At 42.4% G+C, this 21,213-nt stretch overlaps 1 protein-coding gene across 3 annotated transcripts in view; it reads right to left on the bottom strand.

The window, feature by feature from the left end:
* The window catches only part of LOC117403965 (ras GTPase-activating-like protein IQGAP1), a 101,261-nt gene that overhangs the window by 4,996 nt on the left and 75,052 nt on the right, over positions 1–21,213 (bottom strand). For all 3 annotated transcript variants that reach the window (XM_058993011.1, XM_058992940.1, XM_058993076.1), the window contains exons 29-35: positions 20,489–20,721; positions 19,325–19,457; positions 18,188–18,290; positions 17,510–17,651; positions 1,281–1,368; positions 661–873; positions 155–315 (exon numbers count right to left, since the gene is read on the bottom strand). In XM_058993011.1, the coding sequence (XP_058848994.1) occupies positions 155–315; positions 661–873; positions 1,281–1,368; positions 17,510–17,651; positions 18,188–18,290; positions 19,325–19,457; positions 20,489–20,721 (1,073 nt within the window). The remainder of the gene's footprint in view (positions 1–154; positions 316–660; positions 874–1,280; positions 1,369–17,509; positions 17,652–18,187; positions 18,291–19,324; positions 19,458–20,488; positions 20,722–21,213) is intronic.

Raw genomic sequence — 21,213 nt, 5'->3', positions numbered from 1 at the left:
TGCAGAAGGTCCTGCTGCACTGATGACGTTTTAAACCCAGGTCTCATCGACTGTGCACATTAAACACCCCACTGACTGCTTTCAAAGATGAGCTTCAAAACAGTAACGCAGAAGAGGCAATGCATGAGAATAATGGAATACAACACTGTCTTACTTTCTATTAAGGTTGTCCAGGCAGGTTTTGATGTATGTGTCGTAATAATTAACCTGGTCTTCGTAGAAAGCCGTCTTTGAGTTCAGTGCATTCAGGGTCTGTTGAAGCTTCACTAGTTCTGCCTTTCTACGTTGACGATACCTTCTCTGGTTTCGAATGTCCTGCAAGTCAAAATCAAATAATACATGTAAAAAAAATTAAATAAAACTTTAGCAAAGAGAAACAACAGCATTCATGATAAAGAAAATATTATATACAGCTACTGCCAAGTTTTGCATCAGCTAGAACTTTAGGATTGAGATGATCTATAATAAAAAAAAAAAAACGTTTTATTATAAACGTTTACCAGAAGCCATAATAGTAGTACAGTATTTCATGTTACAAAGTGGTATGTAATTCAATATGTTAACATAACATTATTGAGCAGGCTTCATTGGACTATATGGCCATAGCTGTAAACCCTTCTACATAAAATGCCTATATATACAGCCACACTGAAGAGGTACCTTTGAAATGTCATTGATGATGACTTGATACTTGTCCTCTGCAGAGACCAGGCCAGCCTGCTCCAGGGTCCGGAGGTTTCTCAGGATTTTCCTCTTTTTCTGCTCTAATGGGAGCTGCCCGTCATCAAGGAGGGCCTGACTGTGCTTCATTTTATCAGGGGTTTTAGCATTCTGCACAGCAAGCTTCTCAGCTAGCTTCAAGTGTTCAGACTCCTTGAGAGAGAGAAAGAGGATTGTTAGAACTTAACCATTACTATGACATCTAAAATATGTACAATAACAGTCGTAGTGGCCATATCCCGTTATGCCTAGTTGTTAGATGTATTATCATAAAAGTTGCTAATTTAAAAACGACCTACAGAACTGAGGAGTACAACATCAACAAGACGTTCCTGGTCGTGTTGAAAAGGTCCAAATCTACCAAGGACTGTAATTGGGTCTTTATATCTTGGTTGGATCACACATGCCACAAGCATTAATTGCAACCGAAGGATTTATTTGCCAGAAAAAGACAACAAACAAAACAGCCCCCCCCCCCCGTTTTCCATTTAAGCCATGGATAGAGGGTGTTTTTGGGCACTGTATTTCTGTGTAGCTCTCTAAACTGTACTGTAAGTTACCTGCTGTGAAGAGGCTGGAGTCTCCAGGATCTCTATCAGGTTTTCTCCTGCCTGGGTTCGAATCACATCCACAATCAGCTTCTTGGTCCTTTTAAAGAAAAAAAAAAAAAAAAAAAAAAAATCAGTTTTAATGGTGTTAATAACATTTCACTAACATTCTGACTTTAGTTAATGTCGAGATATACCTTTGATAAAAACATGTCTGAGAATCTGTATTTACGGAACAATCCAGGATAATAAGATCACTGCAGCCCACTGTGCAAATGCCAGCCCACATAGCAGTGAAGATTACAACACACTCCAATACAGTCCAATACATTCTGTGGTGTTTTTCACTTTCCTGTCCTCCTTGTTGGCATTTCCTTTTTTTTGCTCTGCGGTCAGCCAATACCACAAGTAATGGCATTCTTAAATTTTGTTTTTAAAATAAAAACCTTCTTTTCAGCTTTTTTTTTTGGGGGGGGGGGGGGGGGGGGTCATCAAATATGTTACTGCTTTCCTCTCAAGCTACTGCTCCAAACAACGAAGGCACATTCAGGGATGTGTAGATTAAATACGTCTATACATGGTCTTAAGACACCACACTGAGGTGCTAAGGGTGGACAACAGGGCAGGTATGGACAGTTAGGGCTCTCTTTCCCTTCTTGGACTGCAATGTTGTATATTTGCATATTACCCCCCCCCGCCCCCCGAGTGATTTGTAATATGATGATATAACTCTATAGGGTGATGCAAAACTTTTGGCCATAGCTGTAATGCAGCGGAAAACAGGGGATCAGTAAAGTTGTTACAGTGGTTCAAATAAGAGTTAAGAAAATGGATCTTAATATAACCTTCTTAGTCGCTCTTCTTTCAAACCATTAAGTAGCAGAAGGTCCGATTTTATTCTTGCTCATTTCTATAAGGTTCTACATTCACTGTGCTCTACCTCTGTGTCAGTCTATGCTTGTAAAAGACCTGGGCTAAGAGTCTCCACAGAGCTGCTCCGATCATCAGTCTTATCTCTTCAGTTGTGTCCTTATTCTTTCTTTGGCACAGCCTTGGGGTTCTGGAATGCCCTTCCAGGTTCCATTGTATCATTATCAAGCCTCTCCAGGTTTAACCCTTTGCGGTCCATTTTCGGACCTGGTCCGACATTGCAATTATTCCTATCAGGTCCATTGTCGGACCCTGTCCGACATCATTATAGAAACGCAAAAAACGGGTTTTAGTCGTTTTTTCTCTGGAAAAAGTCGAGAAAACCATTCAATGGCCGAATGGGAATGACAGGAGCCGAGACAAGTCGGAAAAAAAGGCGTATCTCATGAATAGTCATACATGGCCCTGATATCAGATAACGGGGCGGTCATAAGTAATCAAGCTGCCTGACAGCGAGTCCCCGCACAGAGAACACAGACATTTGCAGAGCTTTTTTGAGATGTTATAGTAATAAAATAATGACTTGGATCGCATTATTGAGGAGTTTGGTGATAAAACGAGTGATCAGGAGATGATTGATCGGTATGTACGACTATTATTATTATTATTATTATTATTTATTTCTTACATAGGTGAAAGCTATAGCGAACAAAGGGGTGGGGCGGGGCTGGAGATGCCTAGTGAGTGCTTTGTTGATATGCAGGGCCATTTAAACCCGTTTGACTGTGAAAAAAAATACTTTTAAGCAGCGCGTCTAAAATTAACTGCGCGTGTGAAAATAAATTAGACCTGGCGTGCTTGACGCGCATTTAATAAATGGACCGCAAAGGGTTAAAACTGCTGTGCAGTGTAATATGCGTTTAAGGTCAACTTGTTTTAGTTGTAGTGTAATTTAAATATAAATATCTGTCATTTTTAATATATTTGTGCATTGTATGTATATGCATGTTTTTATTGATATTGCTTGAATACATAATAAATTGTATGGTTTATTATTGAGTATGGTCTACTCAGGTCTCTCTTTGTATTAGTGCTGCACTACTGAGATGTACCTAAATAAAACACACATCTAGGAATAGCCATCAATGGTTTGAAGTATGTGGTTGTGATCCTGCAGGGGCCCCAGAGATACAGTATGACACATCGCGTTCCACCACATTAGCACATGAGCTCACTTTCCTCCCAGGCTCTCTAATTAAAACATGCTGCAGCAACAGAGGCTAGAGCTGTTATCAGACGCTGCAGCTACGGCTTAATCACCCACGGCCCATACTTTTCCTGTTTCTTTAGCTTACACAGCTTGGAAACTCAATAACTCAATTGCGCTAAAAATTAACTGACAGAGTGTGCAAAAAAAAGAAAAAACAGACCCTTTCAGGACCTCAAGCTGTGACTAAATTGGAGAACAGGTCATGGAAATATGGGTCATTCAAAAGACCCAAGCTGGAAAAACAGTATAATATAAAAACTGCCTTTCCATTTATATAATTATCAAATCAGATATATCCCAGTATCTGAGCAGATAAAGGCCAGTGTAGAAATGTCACACTACTCATTAGTTATACTGTAGAGTCTTATTAAAAGTGAACTTACAAATGATGAAATTGTCTTGCTGCGACCACTGAAGAGGAGGTAGTCAACCATTTTCTGCCAAGTCCCTTCAATAAACGTTTCTGTTCTATTTTCCATTAATAGAAACTGAGTGCTACTGTACACAACTGTTCAATAGCTGGACTTCAGTTTTGAATACGCATCGCATCAAACATATACATTTGGATGTGTTTTAGAAGGCTCTTGCTGTCAGTGTCACTATCTTTCAGTTCATCAACGTGGATTTACACTTTTGAGTTCTGTGAATACAAACACGTTGACAACCAAGCCTCACTGTGGTGATATTAACCAATCTGTGAGGCATTTACTCGGGATCACTGGGGTGTGGTGAGGTATTCTAGATCCTCATGGCACAAACATGCGACATGGCTAAATATTAAGCAGATACTGTGATGTGTTGTGTGTATTATTATTATTTATTTCTTAGCAGACGCCCTTATCCAGGGCGACTTACAATCGTAAGCAAATATATTTCAAATATCACAGTACAAGTAATAATACAATTAAGAGCAAGATAAATGCATTGACTTTGGTTCAAGCAAGTACAAGTGTGACAAAATACAATTCAATAATACAGCAGATAACAGTGTCAGTGATAGTTACATCAGGATATGATTAAATACAAAATACTACAGATTAAACACTTGGCAGATTACAGTACTCTGAAGTACAGGATTAAATGCAGTAAAATAGGGGGCAGATAAGAGCATGTAAAGCGCATTTAAGGAAGAGTGATAAGTGTCCCAGGGGAAAAACAGAGGAGTTCTACAGGTGCTGTCTGAAGAGGCGAGTCTTAAGAAGGCGCCGGAATGTGGTCAGGGACTGGGCAGTCCTGACATCTGTAGGAAGGTCATTCCTCCACTGCGGAGCGAGGGTGGAGAAGGAGCGGGCTCTGGAGGCAGGGGAGCGAAGAGGAGGTACAGCCAGTCTTCTAGTGCAGGCGGAGCAGAGAGGTCGAGTGGGGGTGTAGGGAGAGATGAGGGTCTGGAGGTAGCTGGGTGCAGTCTGGTCAAGGCATCTGTAGGCTAGTACAAGAGTCTTGAACTGGATGCGAGCTGTGATCGGGAGCCAGTGGAGTGAGCGGAGTAGTGGAGTTGCGTGGGAGAAGGGTGTCTCTTACTGTATAAGAAATGTCATCTTGTGCATTGTGGCTGAAGTGAAACTGTGCGAAAAGGATGAGACGTACTGGAATTCTGGCAGATTCAGAAACAGAGCCCAGAGCTGTTTTGTATGTTTTATTAGATTACCCTTCCCCCCCTGAAAACATTGAGAAAAGCCACTGACTCTTCAATGCAACTAAACAGATCCAGAACTTACATTTTGTGAGAACTAAGTGACTAAGTACAAGCAGTCTTTGAAAACATTTTACGAGTACGGAAACAAAGTCCTGTCTTATAAAAGACACATAAAAGTAAACATTAGGGTGCATGATGTAAGGGAAAGTTTACACTGATTTATCACCCTTAACTTTAATCATACGATCGACAGGATTACTGAAAATAACCTTTAGGAATACAGCGATTATGTCTTTGTGAATAATAAAGCATCTTTTAGACAGACAACTCTCAACCAACTTAGTGTTACCGATCCCCTGCAGTGTTTACAAGAAACATATTACTTTACATTACTGTATCATGTGTTGTCCATACCGCAGCAATCTTTTCTTATTTCCAATTGTTAATTCATTTTTAATTCACACATCATAGGTAGATATATAAAAAACAAACAAACAAAAAAAAAAAATCACACTGTGCTCTGTCTGAAATGAGTGCCGTATTGTGGGAACAGAGTAACAGCATTGTTGCAGGGGTGGCGTGATTTGATTTGGACGGTGAAAAATATAACGGTGCGATTCTGACAACACAGGACACAGCCCAGGTATGGCAATGCCTTTATTGCCAGCTCTGCAGTGTGTGTCTGTAACACTTTAATCCCTGCTTTGAATCAGTATTGTCCGACTATCAACATGCATTGCAAAATAAAAATAATAATAAAAAAAGATAAAAGCAAAAAACAAACACACACACACACAAAGTGAAGAATAGAAAGTCCTCAAGAGATGTGTGGATGGGGGTGGGGGTTGAGACTAATGATAACATCGCAGACGCATCACAAATTGGTTTACAGGAATCAGATCCTCAGAATGTTAATACGGTGCAGATTCCGCCAGAAAGTCTAGACAGGCCGCCTTGACCAGATGGTGCTTTAAGAAACAACATCTGCAGCCAAAGGAGACTTTGCACACTCCAACATCCGCAGCTAAAGGAGACTTTGCACACTCCTCAACATCCGCAGCTAAAGGAGACTTTGCACACTCGTCAACATCCGCAGCTAAAGGAGACTTTGCACACTCCCTGGACTCCTAATGCACAGCATGCACTAAAAACTATTCCATCACAGGTAGACAAAAAACATCTGGAGTCAAATTCAGGTGGTCAAGTTTCCAGTTGAAAGTCCATGTAATCCCCGCAGGGCACAGCTGAATTACTGAATGACAAACAGAGGAAGGGACATACACCTCCCATTCTTGTACTCTTGTCACTGTAGGAGGTATCAGACTTGTATCGATATCCTGTCTGACAGAAGCTGCTAATAAGGAGCTCCTCCCCAGAAACACGTCTATCCCGTTACAGCGCTGTGAACGGGAAGCTGTAGTCAAGAGAGGCTACGTTCACAGTCCACAGTCTGTGTCCTAGCAGTCCCAGCAAGAAAGCTGGTCAATGATCTATGACCCCCAGAAGGAACAGAAACTCTTCACACATGCCCACTCTCAGGTTTACCAAAGGTTCCCAGGAACCTTACATATGTAGGTGTGTAACACAAACCAGTTCTGAAGATGCTCGAGTTATGATTGGCTGGATTAATGAGTGTTCCAAGTAGGATGTCATATTCAGATAACCTCAAGACAAAGTACCACATTCCACCAGTTTGATGAACACGTGCGCTGATGTATCACTGCTGCTGTGGATTTGCATTTCTCCACAGGGGCTTTCAAAAACATCTGCGTGCTGTAGCTTCAATTCACCCAGTTAGAAGCATTTTCATCTGCGTGCTGTAGCTTCAATTCACCCAGTTAGAAGCATTTTCATCTGCGTGCTGTAGCTTCAATTCACCCAGTTAGAATCATTTTCATCTGCGTGCTGTAGCTTCAATTCACCCAGTTAGAAGCATTTTCATCTGCGTGCTGTAGCTTCAATTCACCCAGTTAGAAGCATTTTCATCTGCGTGCTGTAGCTTCAATTCACCCAGTTAGAATCATTTTCATCTGCGTCCTATAGCTTCAATTCACCCAGTTAGAATCATTTTCATCTGCGTGCTGTAGCTTCAATTCAGTTAGAACAATTTTCATCTGCGTGCTGTAGCTTCAATTCACCCAGTTAGAATCATTTTCATCTGCGTCCTATAGCTTCAATTCACCCAGTTAGAATCATTTCCATCTGCGTGCTGTAGCTTCAATTCAGTTAGAACAATTTTCATCTGCGTGCTGTAGCTTCAATTCACCCAGTTAGAATCATTTTCATCTGCGTGCTGTAGCTTCAATTCACCCAGTTAGAATCATTTTCATCTGCGTGCTGTAGCTTCAATTCACCCAGTTAATCATTTTCATCTGCGTGCTGTAGCTTCAATTCACCCAGTTAATCATTTTCATCTGCGTGCTGTAGCTTCAATTCACCCAGTTAATCATTTTCATCTGCGTGCTGTAGCTTCAATTCACACAGTTAATCATTTTTATGTGGCAGTAAGTCCTCCCACTCAGTGCAACTGTACAGATTGACCTAACTGGTAGTAATGATTTTACGGATGAAAAGTAAACTTGTAGAAGATCATTATACATTCAATTGAAAACAAAACCTATTCACATTTCATACAGCATACCCATTTCCTCCTACCTATTCCCATTTCATACAGCATACCCGCCTCCCCCTACCTATTCACATTTCATACAGCATACCCGCCTCCCCCTACCTATTCACATTTCATACAGCATACCCGCCTCCCCCTACCTATTCACATTTCATACAGCATACCCGCCTCCTCCTACCTATTCACATTTCATACAGCATACCCGCCTCCCCCTACCTATTCACATTTCATACAGCATACCCGTCTCCCCCTACCTATTCCCATTTCATACAGCATACCCGCCTCCCCCTACCTATTCACATTTCATACAGCATACCCGCCTCCCCCTACCTATTCCCATTTCATACAGCATACCCGCCTCCTCCTACCTATTCCCATTTCATACAGCATACCCGCCTCCCCCTACCTATTCCCATTTCATACAGCATACCCGCCTCCCCCTACCTATTCACATTTCATACAGCATACCCGCCTCCCCCTACCTATTCCCATTTCATACAGCATACCCGCCTCCCCCTACCTATTCACATTTCATACAGCATACCCGTCTCCCCCTACCTATTCACATTTCATACAGCATACCCGTCTCCCCCTACCTATTCACATTTCATACAGCATACCCGCCTCCCCCTGCCTATTCACATTTCATACAGCATACCCGCCTCCTCCTGCCTATTCCCATTTCATACAGCACACCCGCCTCCCCCTGCCTATTCCCATTTCATACAGCACACCCGCCTCCCCCTACCTATTCCCATTTCATACAGCATACCCGCCTCCCCCTACCTATTCCCATTTCATACAGCATACCCGCCTCCCCCTACCTATTCACATTTCATACAGCATACCCGTCTCCCCCTACCTATTCACATTTCATACAGCACACCCGTCTCCCCCTACCTATTCACATTTCATACAGCACACCCGCCTCCCCCTACCTATTCCCATTTCATACAGCACACCCGCCTCCCCCTACCTATTCACATTTCATACAGCACACCCGTCTCCCCCTACCTATTCACATTTCATACAGCATACCCGTCTCCCCCTACCTATTCCCATTTCATACAGCATACCCGTCTCCCCCTACCTATTCCCATTTCATACAGCATACCCGTCTCCCCCTACCTATTCCCATTTCATACAGCATACCCACCTCCCCCTACCTATTCACATTTCATACAGCATACCCGCCTCCCCCTACCTATTCCCATTTCATACAGCATACCCGCCTCCCCCTACCTATTCACATTTCATACAGCATACCCGCCTCCTCCTACCTATTCACATTTCATACAGCATACCCGTCTCCCCCTACCTATTCACATTTCATACAGCATACCCGTCTCCCCCTACCTATTCCCATTTCATACAGCATACCCCTCCCCCTACCTATTCACATTTCATACAGCATACCCGTCTCCCCCTACCTATTCCCATTTCATACAGCATACCCGCCTCCCCCTACCTATTCCCATTTCATACAGCATACCCGCCTCCCCCTACCTATTCACATTTCATACAGCATACCCGCCTCCCCCTACCTATTCACATTTCATACAGCATACCCGTCTCCCCCTACCTATTCCCATTTCATACAGCATACCCGTCTCCCCCTACCTATTCACATTTCATACAGCATACCCGCCTCCCCCTACCTATTCACATTTCATACAGCATACCCGCCTCCCCCTACCTATTCACATTTCATACAGCATACCCGCCTCCCCCTACCTATTCACATTTCATACAGCACACCCGCCTCCTCCTACCTATTCCCATTTCATACAGCACACCCGTCTCCCCCTACCTATTCCCATTTCATACAGCACACCCGCCTCCCCCTACCTATTCCCATTTCATACAGCACACCCGCCTCCCCCTACCTATTCACATTTCATACAGCATACCCGTCTCCCCCTACCTATTCCCATTTCATACAGCATACCCGTCTCCCCCTACCTATTCACATTTCATACAGCATACCCGCCTCCTCCTACCTATTCACATTTCATACAGCACACCCGCCTCCCCCTACCTATTCCCATTTCATACAGCACACCCGCCTCCCCCTACCTATTCACATTTCATACAGCATACCCGCCTCCCCCTACCTATTCCCATTTCATACAGCATACCCGCCTCCCCCTACCTATTCACATTTCATACAGCATACCCGTCTCCCCCTACCTATTCACATTTCATACAGCATACCCGTCTCCCCCTACCTATTCACATTTCATACAGCATACCCGCCTCCCCCTACCTATTCACATTTCATACAGCATACCCGCCTCCCCCTACCTATTCACATTTCATACAGCATACCCGCCTACCCCTACCTATTCACATTTCATACAGCATACCCCTCCCCCTACCTATTCCCATTTCATACAGCATACCCGCCTCCCCCTACCTATTCCCATTTCATACAGCATACCCGCCTCCCCCTACCTATTCCCATTTCATACAGCATACCCGCCTCCCCCTACCTATTCACATTTCATACAGCATACCCCTCCCCCTACCTATTCACATTTCATACAGCATACCCGCCTCCCCCTACCTATTCACATTTCATACAGCATACCCGCCTCCCCCTACCTATTCCCATTTCATACAGCATACCCGCCTCCCCCTACCTATTCCCATTTCATACAGCATACCGCCTCCCCCTACCTATTCCCATTTCATACAGCATACCCGCCTCCCCCTACCTATTCCCATTTCATACAGCATACCCGCCTCCCCCTACCTATTCCCATTTCATACAGCATACCCGCCTCCCCCTACCTATTCACATTTCATACAGCATACCCGCCTCCCCCTACCTATTCACATTTCATACAGCATACCCGCCTCCCCCTACCTATTCACATTTCATACAGCATACCCGCCTCCCCCTACCTATTCACATTTCATACAGCATACCCGCCTCCCCCTACCTATTCCCATTTCATACAGCATACCCGCCTCCCCCTACCTATTCCCATTTCATACAGCATACCCGCCTCCCCCTACCTATTCCCATTTCATACAGCATACCCGCCTCCCCCTACCTATTCCCATTTCATACAGCATACCCGCCTCCCCCTACCTATTCCCATTTCATACAGCATACCCGCCTCCCCCTACCTATTCCCATTTCATACAGCATACCCGCCTCCCCCTACCTATTCCCATTTCATACAGCATACCCGCCTCCCCCTACCTATTCCCATTTCATACAGCATACCCGCCTCCCCCTACCTATTCCCATTTCATACAGCATACCCGCCTCCCCCTACCTATTCCCATTTCATACAGCATACCCGCCTCCCCCTACCTATTCACATTTCATACAGCATACCCGCCTCCCCCTACCTATTCCCATTTCATACAGCATACCCGCCTCCCCTACCTATTCCCATTTCATACAGCATACCCGCCTCCCCCTACCTATTCCCATTTCATACAGCATACCCGCCTCCTCCTACCTATTCACATTTCATACAGCATACCCGCCTCCCCCTACCTATTCACATTTCATACAGCATACCCGCCTCCCCCTACCTATTCACATTTCATACAGCATACCCGCCTCCTCCTACCTATTCACATTTCATACAGCATACCCGCCTCCCCCTACCTATTCACATTTCATACAGCATACCCGCCTCCCCCTACCTATTCCCATTTCATACAGCATACCCGCCTCCCCCTACCTATTCCCATTTCATACAGCATACCCGCCTCCCCCTACCTATTCCCATTTCATACAGCATACCCGCCTCCCCCTACCTATTCCCATTTCATACAGCATACCCGCCTCCCCCTACCTATTCCCATTTCATACAGCATACCCGCCTCCCCCTACCTATTCCCATTTCATACAGCATACCCGCCTCCCCCTACCTATTCACATTTCATACAGCATACCCGCCTCCCCCTACCTATTCACATTTCATACAGCACACCCGCCTCCCCCTACCTATTCCCATTTCATACAGCACACCCGCCTCCTCCTACCTATTCCCATTTCATACAGCACACCCGCCTCCTCCTACCTATTCCCATTTCATACAGCACACCCGCCTCCCCCTACCTATTCACATTTCATACAGCACACCCGCCTCCCCCTACCTATTCACATTTCATACAGCACACCCGCCTCCCCCTACCTATTCACATTTCATACAGCACACCCGCCTCCCCCTACCTATTCACATTTCATACAGCATACCCGCCTCCCCCTACCTATTCACATTTCATACAGCATACCCGCCTCCCCCTACCTATTCCCATTTCATACAGCATACCCGCCTCCCCCTACCTATTCACATTTCATACAGCATACCCGCCTCCCCCTACCTATTCCCATTTCATACAGCATACCCGCCTCCCCCTACCTATTCCCATTTCATACAGCATACCCGCCTCCCCCTACCTATTCACATTTCATACAGCATACCCGCCTCCCCCTACCTATTCACATTTCATGCAGCATACCCGCCTCCCCCTACCTATTCACATTTCATACAGCATACCCGCCTCCCCCTACCTATTCCCATTTCATACAGCATACCCGCCTCCCCCTACCTATTCCCATTTCATACAGCATACCCGCCTCCCCCTACCTATTCACATTTCATACAGCATACCCGCCTCCCCCTACCTATTCACATTTCATACAGCATACCCGCCTCCCCCTACCTATTTCATACAGTTTACCCGTAATCTGGCTGTGCCACTTTAATGAGGTTTTCCTGGTGTATATACATTTATTTATTTATTCATTATTTAATGTCACAGGTTTACTGAACCAGTTTATTTTTTCTTTTAGGTTAGATTAATAAATTGATTGTGTGTGTTTGTTAGGCGCTTTGAAAATGTTTTTAACTGAAATAATGTCAAAAGTACCATTTACTGTGGAACGAAAAGTGAGTCTGTGCGGCAGTCCAAAGGAATCCAATACATTTACGTGAACAGCTGGCTAACTTTGTGCTGGGAGCACACCCTGTACAGAGCTAGTTCTCTTTAATTAGGTACAGGCTCTTATTTTATTAAAACGTTTGCAGTCCTTTTCATGGCATTTCAAAATAAAACCAGGAAGAAATGACTAATTCTGAAGAAACTCACACACACACACACACACACACACACGTGTACAGACCCGTGACCTCCAAACAGGTTTACAGTGCTTTTTGTTTCATTTGTACCATCAACACACACCATCAAATAGTAGTAGAGCATACCATGTTCCCACACCAGAGCAATGCTCTTCAATGTGGTTTATTATTACTCTGTTAATGAGTCACTACAGTGAAGTGTAGAACACAGTACATACTCTGTTAATGAGTCACTACAGTGAAGTGTAGAACACAGTACATACTCTGTTAATGAGTCACTACAGTGAAGTGTAGAACACAATACAGACGAGAGATCGTGCTGAACCCACTTCAACCTTTCACTAACTGTGTGACTAACCCACTCCACTCAGCCGACTTCAAAACTGGACCAACAATGAAACATGCAGCACATGACAGGCTTACTTTCAAACCCACCAGGAGCCAAGTGCTCATACGGAATGCCAGGGGTCAATTGTGTGTGGTGAGGGAAACTAAAGGAGGGGAGGGGGGAAGCGATATTGATGCAAACACAAACAGGGTAAAATAACTGGATTTCAAATGAGTCGTGCAGTATTCCATGTAATCTGATACGTACCCTTCACATTACAGATATTCGCTCTCTATCACAAGCCCTCCACGTCTCACTCTTCAGTTTCATAGCAGACAGGGTTTTGGCTCAGGCTGGTTTTAACACAGACTGGCTGTCTGCTGAAAACCCTTCCCTGACTATCACAGATTGGTTTACTGCGGGGCATGGATTTGTCATTGTCCTTTCGAACTGAACAGGGTGATCCACCACGTCATTCTTTTTTCTTACAACACATTTAGAACTAAAACTCTGTGGAATGGTGAGAATTCTAAAAGATTACAAAAAGAAAGAATGTTATTTTGTCCAGAAAAGAGGCGATTAACTAAACAGCGCTTGTCAGTTAATCTTCTGTTTTGCTGGTGCTGGCAAATCTTTACAGCCGCTTATAAACTTTGACAATCAGTAACCTCAACGTACTATTTAGCACGATTACAGTTTCAGGAGGCCGGTTCTTGGCAGTAAAGCAATCCCTGCGATGGTTCTGTGTTCTTTTAGATACCAATCATTGTGAGATACAGGCATTTGTTTCTCCAGGTTTACATTATGATGCTAGCCCATTTTTAACCATTCAACAATGCAGCTATTGGATATTTGTCAAGTAAACAAAACTTTTTTAATAAAGCCTTTAAATCAGCTTTTAGGATATCTGTATATGGGTATTTTATCATGTAGTATTAAAATACAACGCAATTTTCAATAGATTATTTCAAGGAAACATCTCACAGTTATTTAAATATAACTGCCCATTATTTCACACTTGTCATGAAGTATCATGTCACCTGGTATCAGTACAGAGCTCGATCATTGAGACTTGCATATCAATTTCACATCACAACAAAGCCTGAGTGCGCACGGATCCCAAATAAAGAAAAAGAAAGCAAGCAACTGACTTAAAACACAAGTGGATACATACATTTTGCAACTTGCTAGTCTAGTGGTGTAGATGGAGAACAGCGTTGGAATATATAGCTCTTTTCTGAAGGTTGTATAAATGAAATCAGCAACCTTACTGTAACTCTTGCAGCCATACGTCTGCAGCTTATGTGTACATTGCAGGAAATACCAGGTTTGCAGTATTTTGTACAATAATGGTTTGTAAAATTCAAATTCCCAGTACTTTCCCTGCAGACAATTAAATTGTTATCCATCTTTACTTTACCATGCGTGAGCCCCTTGATAAACTAAGCTATTGGAATCCCTCTGTAGCAGGGGATCCCACACACACACACACACACGGCCAAATGACATTTAGTTGTCTGAAAACGCATGACAATAGTGTGCATTTGCTTTTGCAGTTGTCTGTACCGGAAAGGTTTAAAGCAGGCTATCAACAATACATGCAGTGCATCCGTTTTATACTTCAAATTCTATTATCTATAGTTTAGAATAGGAGCATTTAGGAGCAATAGAGAATGGAAGGTAACAAAGGATATAAAGGAATAAAGTTTAAACAGCCTATATAAACTTCATATAGGTTAGAACAGTTTCATGAACATCAACTTTGATTTCAGTAAGTTGCTGCTCATACTAACTCACAGGCATCAGTCTAGAGCTGACCTGCGTTAAGCACCCCAAACCAAGAGCAAACACGGGCCGAGTTTGAGAGAGGGCAGCAAAACTAGATTAAAATGAGTACATTTGGAACTCCACATTAGCACAGAGTCAAAGCAAAAACAGTTCTATACATTTGAGAATAGAATCTACCATCATGAAAGCTCTATGGCACAGGAAGCCCGATAGCTGCAGTACAGCAGTCAGAACAATTACAGGTCAGCACGGTCTCCAGGCATTTTATTTGTTATACACTTATTTAAAAAAAAAATCCTTTAATGCTGTTAATGTTCCCCCCTAAAATTACCAAAATTGCACTTGTGCAAAAGCTTATAAAACCTGCCCCACTATAGATCTAGAACATGTGTATTTGGTCTTCAGAAACAATGGCCCCTATCCCAAGTTAAAAAAGAAAAACACACTGCTTTGTGTAGGATTTGTGGCCTGTGTGCACTTACAAGACTGAGAGCACTGATTAATGACAGGCAATTCCATACCATTACATTCCTCTGTGATAAGAGCCATTGCCTCCTTCCTTAAAGGCCCCTCGACACGCCTGGAAACTGTTGTCTCTGCTGTTGCTACAAAAGCACCTTTGTAAGAAATAGCAGCTGTTCTGAGCTGTGGGGATGCCTATTCCAGGGCTTCCTTCTCACCAATTACCCAACTGCTCCCTCTCTCCGGCCATTCTGAAACTTCCTGACCATTTCACCCACCACCAGCTAATGTATTGCCTCTGCGTTGTTCTATTGTCGACCATGCTCGCTGTTTAAAAGTCCTTAAATATTACTACACAGTCTAAACCAGACTGCCAAAATATTTTTCTTCTCATATTTAAGGGTGTTACAAAACTTAACCTTGACTAAAACACGAAAAGGATGTTTGTGACCAGAAACAAAGGCGATTATCATATCAGGTTTGCAAACATGAATTAAAGTGACTGTCATTAATGTTGCCAGAGGTTCTGTACTGGCTGTATGATTTATACACATAAAATCCAGTACAAAGGACTGTATACTTTTCAAATAGGTATTAAAATCTACTCATGAATATAATGTAAGTGCTTTCAGAGGAAAGTATTTCTAAGATTTTCCTTCCCTAAGACACATCAGTCATAATGAACACACGTTTTGCAGATGTGGACGAGATATGACGCAGAGTGCTGTTATTTCCTGTTTAGTTTAAAAAATAAATGACATTTCCTTGCTGGGGTAGCCGCAAATGCTGGTGGCTTACAGATAGTAGATTTATTTTACACATTTTGTCCTAAGCAGAACTACAAATAAAGCCATCTTCAGCATATATTCTATGAAATACTGCGGAACACGTAAATTACAAAACATGATGACTTTGTATAATGCGATTATGTAAAATGCACCCGGTCCAAATTCTTCTGTTTTTACTGACCTGGACTAACAGGGTCTGGTTGTATCTTAAGCCAGATTAGAGCTCTGAATGTTTTTATTTACTAAAGCATAAAGTGAAGCATTCTGTTTAAGCTGTGAAAAGTACACACACACACACATATAACACATCTATCTATCTATTTTGACAGGCCAAATTAGCAATTTTAAAAGAGCAGAAAAAACAAAATGAATGACGTTTTAAATACTGATCCTTTTGTCATTTTTAGAATGCTTGTATTAACACGGGTTAGACTGGATTTTAATTTTTATAAAGCAATGCATAATATAGCAATGTTTGAGGAAGTCTGGTGTGTAGACAGTGTGTTGTGTGCTGTTAACGATGGTGATCTGGAGGAGCATCTGTGATGTGAATTTTTATGTGTCCATAATATTTTATGTATTGTTTTGTTCACCTTGGGTGGATCTGAATTGATTTCGTGATAATATCTGTTTTATAAATATTGATTTTGTGTATTTTATTTAATTGTTAAATAAAAGTTTTTTCAAAAAGTATCTATCTATCTCAGCACTCAAGTGGAGCCAAGAGAGTTGAAAAGGATGAAGTCCTGCATGAGGTTTTTGGAAGGAACTCAAGAAAAAAAAAAAAAAATGTATAGAGAAAATGTTGAAGCAACAGAACTATTGACCACACTTTTTACGTAAGAACATAAGAAAGGTTACAAAACGAGGAGGAGACCATTCGGCTCGTTTGGTTGTTAGTAACTTAATGATCCCAGAATCTCATCAAGCAGCTTCTTTTGGGTGTGTATGGAGCGGATGTTTACATGGTGATAACTACTGCATGACCATTTCGTTCTTATTATGTGTATTTAGTCTGCATGATGTCTGGTTTAGTGTCACGCAGGGCTGTCTACTTTCCCAGATCTTTTTTTAAACCAGGTTATCATGGCTACCAATGCTAGTTATCTAGTTTGTTTAGCCATTTAGACATTGACACATCTACTCAGTATTATGCATTCATTGTGGAGTCATAAACGATGGTCGCCGCAGTCACATTTATTCAATGCTGTGGAAAATGAACACTTGCCAGTAGCTGGCAAACATGGCCAAAAACATTGCTGGCATTCCTTTAGATGGCTGTGCCTTGGAGAAAAGTTAAAATAAACACACTCGATTGTTTTTGGGGACTGGCGAAAATTGATGCAGTGAACTGTAACTTACTTTATCATTAGGCTTTTCATGTCTTTGTCATCGCCTTCCTGTAACTCGAACTTGCTGGTGAGGGTGAGAGAGATTTCCGTTTTGGCGAGCTGACTTAGTGTATTCTCTTTGTTGGGGTCGTTGGGGTCCACAGCGCCTTCCCCTGTCAAAACACAGTAAAGTGATTGTTCTGGTTTCCTAGCTTGAGAAGGACGGCACAGAGACAGAGCCAGGAAGCGCAAACTGGGGAAAACACGTCTAGACAAAACTGCACCAGATATGACTGCCAACAGGACAAGTCTCTTTGTAAATAAGACCAGCAAGAGGCTTGCATGCTTTAGTAGACCTAAACAAATGACTTCAGCTCCACAATGCTAATATAAAACGAAGTGGCAATAGTTAGAAAGAAAACACAAACATGCTCAACATTGTGAAGTCTTTGCTGACAGGTATATACAGTTCACAGGCGTTTCATAATAGAACATTACAACGTTCCCAAAGTTCTCTAACTGATAATCTAAATTAGTAATGCTTTCACTGTGGAAAGTTCAATGCCCATCAAGTGTAACTTTCATGTCTATTTATACAGACTGCTAATGCATCTAAGAGTACACAACTGCCTTCTATTCAGACCTTGAAAAACATTGCTGGTTTAAAGCTTTGTGAATATGTATGGACTACCAGCAGAATACAACGTACCCAGCAGAGCTTCAACAGCAGGAACGCCTCCTAGTCCTTCCAGTAGTTCATGCAGGATGTCATTGTGATCAGGAGAGAGAGCATCTTGGTGCTCCAGAACCAGCTGGAAAACACAGCAGAACCGACTTGAGTTTCTCCTCAACACAATGAGACGCCAGGCAGTTCACTGCGATGTCATCTAGGAGCATGTCCCTTCAATGTAATGTTTTATAAATAACCCACAATATCTACCTCAAATGATCTCTGAATAAAACACTGTCATAAAAGGGTAACATTTCCTTCCATGATCCCCATGACGGACCCTGACCTAGACCAGTGGTTCTCAAGGAAGGGGGGGGGGGGGGGTGCAGTGAGTATTCTAACAATACAGCAATTATAGCAATAATAAAACCAATTAAAAATAACATTTTATAGATAAGTCTAAATGCGAATATTACAAACTTCCAATGTGTTTTTTTAAATTGTATTTATTATTTGTAGTTTACCTATGATAGTCTGTAAACGGATCTTAATAAATCATAGACGCAATGACAGGTGATTGTATTCAAGAAGCAGTGACAGTTCTGTTCCAGCTGCATTGCACTTTTGTTCAGTACATAATTAATCGGTTTGAGATGAAGAAAGCGTCTAGAAAGACAGAGCAATTGTACAGGGGCTTCATCGTCTAGAAAGAGAGCGAATGTGCAGGGCTTCATCGTCTAGAAAGACAGAGCGAGTGTGAAAGGGCTTCATCGTCTAGAAAGATGGAGCAAGTGTGCAGGGGCTTCATCGTCTGGAAAGTTGTGTACCGAGTACGAAGCCAGTATCTCAAAGGGTTTCTTTATCACCCATAAACCAGCTCTGTCAGCCACCTTAGGGAACAGATGGGGGACATCGTGAGATTTTCCCTGAGGACAGTCCACAACACTGACAATATAAAGTTGCCATCCTAAATGGTTCATGAGATATTTACACTTCAAGTAGCGATCATGACAAGAACACATAAGCTTTCATACAGTACCCAACTGCTGCTCAGTTCATACAGTACCCAACTGCTGCTCAGTTCATACAGTACCTAACTGCCGCTCAGTTCTTTAACCTGCCTTCAGTTAATTTGAATTTCTGTCTAGAAGAAGCTCAAAGTTAACACATTCTTACAGAATGGGTGTTGATGATCTCCTCGATCGAGATGTAAATGACAGGTTTGCTTAGTGTCACCATATCAGAGTATTCATCAATGTTGAACTTCTCCTCTGGTTCGGGCACGTCACATGCGGCCTGGAAAAAATTCCTAAACAAAAAAATAAACAAAACAAAACAAAACAAAACTTGGGTCAAAACTTTATTTCTGTGAAATCTGATCGTACCGTACTTTCCTTTTACTGGCATGTGGGGTTTCCAAGCATTCAAACTTAAACATCATTACTTTGTAGTTGGTTTTTTTAAGTCAATTTCCCCAGAAAGAGAGAAGAATTATTTTAGAGAATAACAGTACCCTAGACTAACATGCAGGACATGACTCGCTCCATAATGCCATTCCACTAGCTTTTACATTCTCGTTATTATAGCACTGTTTCCTAACTAGCGATACCGTCTGCAGTGCTATAATAAACCCTACTCCCTTTACAACTGCGTCAGCTAAGAGTAGAACAGCCAGGAGTATCAGAGGACTGTGTTGGAGCTGAGTGTCTCAATGTGATACAGAACAGACACTGGGGCTCTGGAGCCCCTCTCTGACCTGGTTCCAGTGTGAAAGTGTTCAGAGATTCTACACATCCTTCCTGTGCGGAACTTTAACGCTCCTTACATCATTCTGCAAATGTATTCCTGAAAGAAAACTTTACACCCCTCCTGACTTCCCACACCGATTACAAATGGTAGATTATATATGGTGAGGAAAGACTGCCGAAGAGATTAAATGTAAATGTTACATTTATGATGGCTAGAGATGAACCACTACCTTCTTGGAAAAACATTTAGCAATGAGGTCAAGAGTCAGAGAAACTGGGCACACATGGTAAAAAAATATGCTTTTGAATTTCTTAAAATGTAGTAAAAAAAATATCCTAGTAAATACTTGGAAGGTGGTTAAGTTGGACTGGTCTTCATGGTTTATGCTCTATGTTGCCAATTATGTAAATCTTATTTTGAGTTGTTTAAAAGTTAAATAAAAAGAAAAATATGCCATCTATCATAGCTTTGGGGCATAATTAAACATCTACTGGATATACCTTTGATCTGAATAGTAAGTGTGTGATACAGGTTTATTGGAGTGCTAATATGCACATTCGGAACTCTTTGAAATGTAACCACGTGTCCTACCTGAATTTGTGATGGGTCTGAGAGATGTAGCTGTTCATGGAGGTCATGTGTGCGTTCTCTCCTTCAAACAGCTTGTTAGAGGCAGCGTGCTGCAGGACCTTCGCCACGGAGCCCAGGTTCCTCCGCTGCTCCGAATGCAGCTGCCCGCCGGCGGTCATGTCAATAATGTCAAATCCATCGGGAGCAACGATGGCTGGGTTCATGTATCGGTAATACAGCAGGTTACCCACAATCTGTGAAGACACAAATCAACTTAGCACGCAAAACATGCACCGGATTAGTACAGGGATTTTAGAAGAAAAGAAGAGTGTGGAAAAGCATTATTTATTTCCAATGAATTCAGGCATGTTCTCTTACTGTATGCCTTGATCAGATCTGCATAAATGGAACCAGATCAAAACAAAACCATTAAACTGCACTTCTGCACACATGAACTGCATACATGTAAATGATACACTGGTATACTTGGGGTGACCAGACATGTATTCGTCATGCACCAAAGCTGTGGAATGTACTTCCAAGGGCACTACTGCTGTTCAGGAAGCACCTCATTTGTTTCTTGAGACGTTTCCTGATCTGTAGGTTTTTATTTTAATCTTTTTTTTTTTGTTTGTGAATTTCTTGGAGATGCCGTGGCATGAACTGTACTGTACATTTACATGGTGATGAAATGAGAACCATGATTAGCCACCACATGCCAGTACGGAACCATTTATTTTTTTCTC

Source organism: Acipenser ruthenus, chromosome 1, assembly GCF_902713425.1.
Source record: "Acipenser ruthenus chromosome 1, fAciRut3.2 maternal haplotype, whole genome shotgun sequence".
Taxonomy (NCBI): domain Eukaryota; kingdom Metazoa; phylum Chordata; class Actinopteri; order Acipenseriformes; family Acipenseridae; genus Acipenser; species Acipenser ruthenus.
The sequence above is the reverse complement of the archived record's forward strand: the minus strand, read 5'-3'. Positions and strand labels throughout refer to the sequence as shown.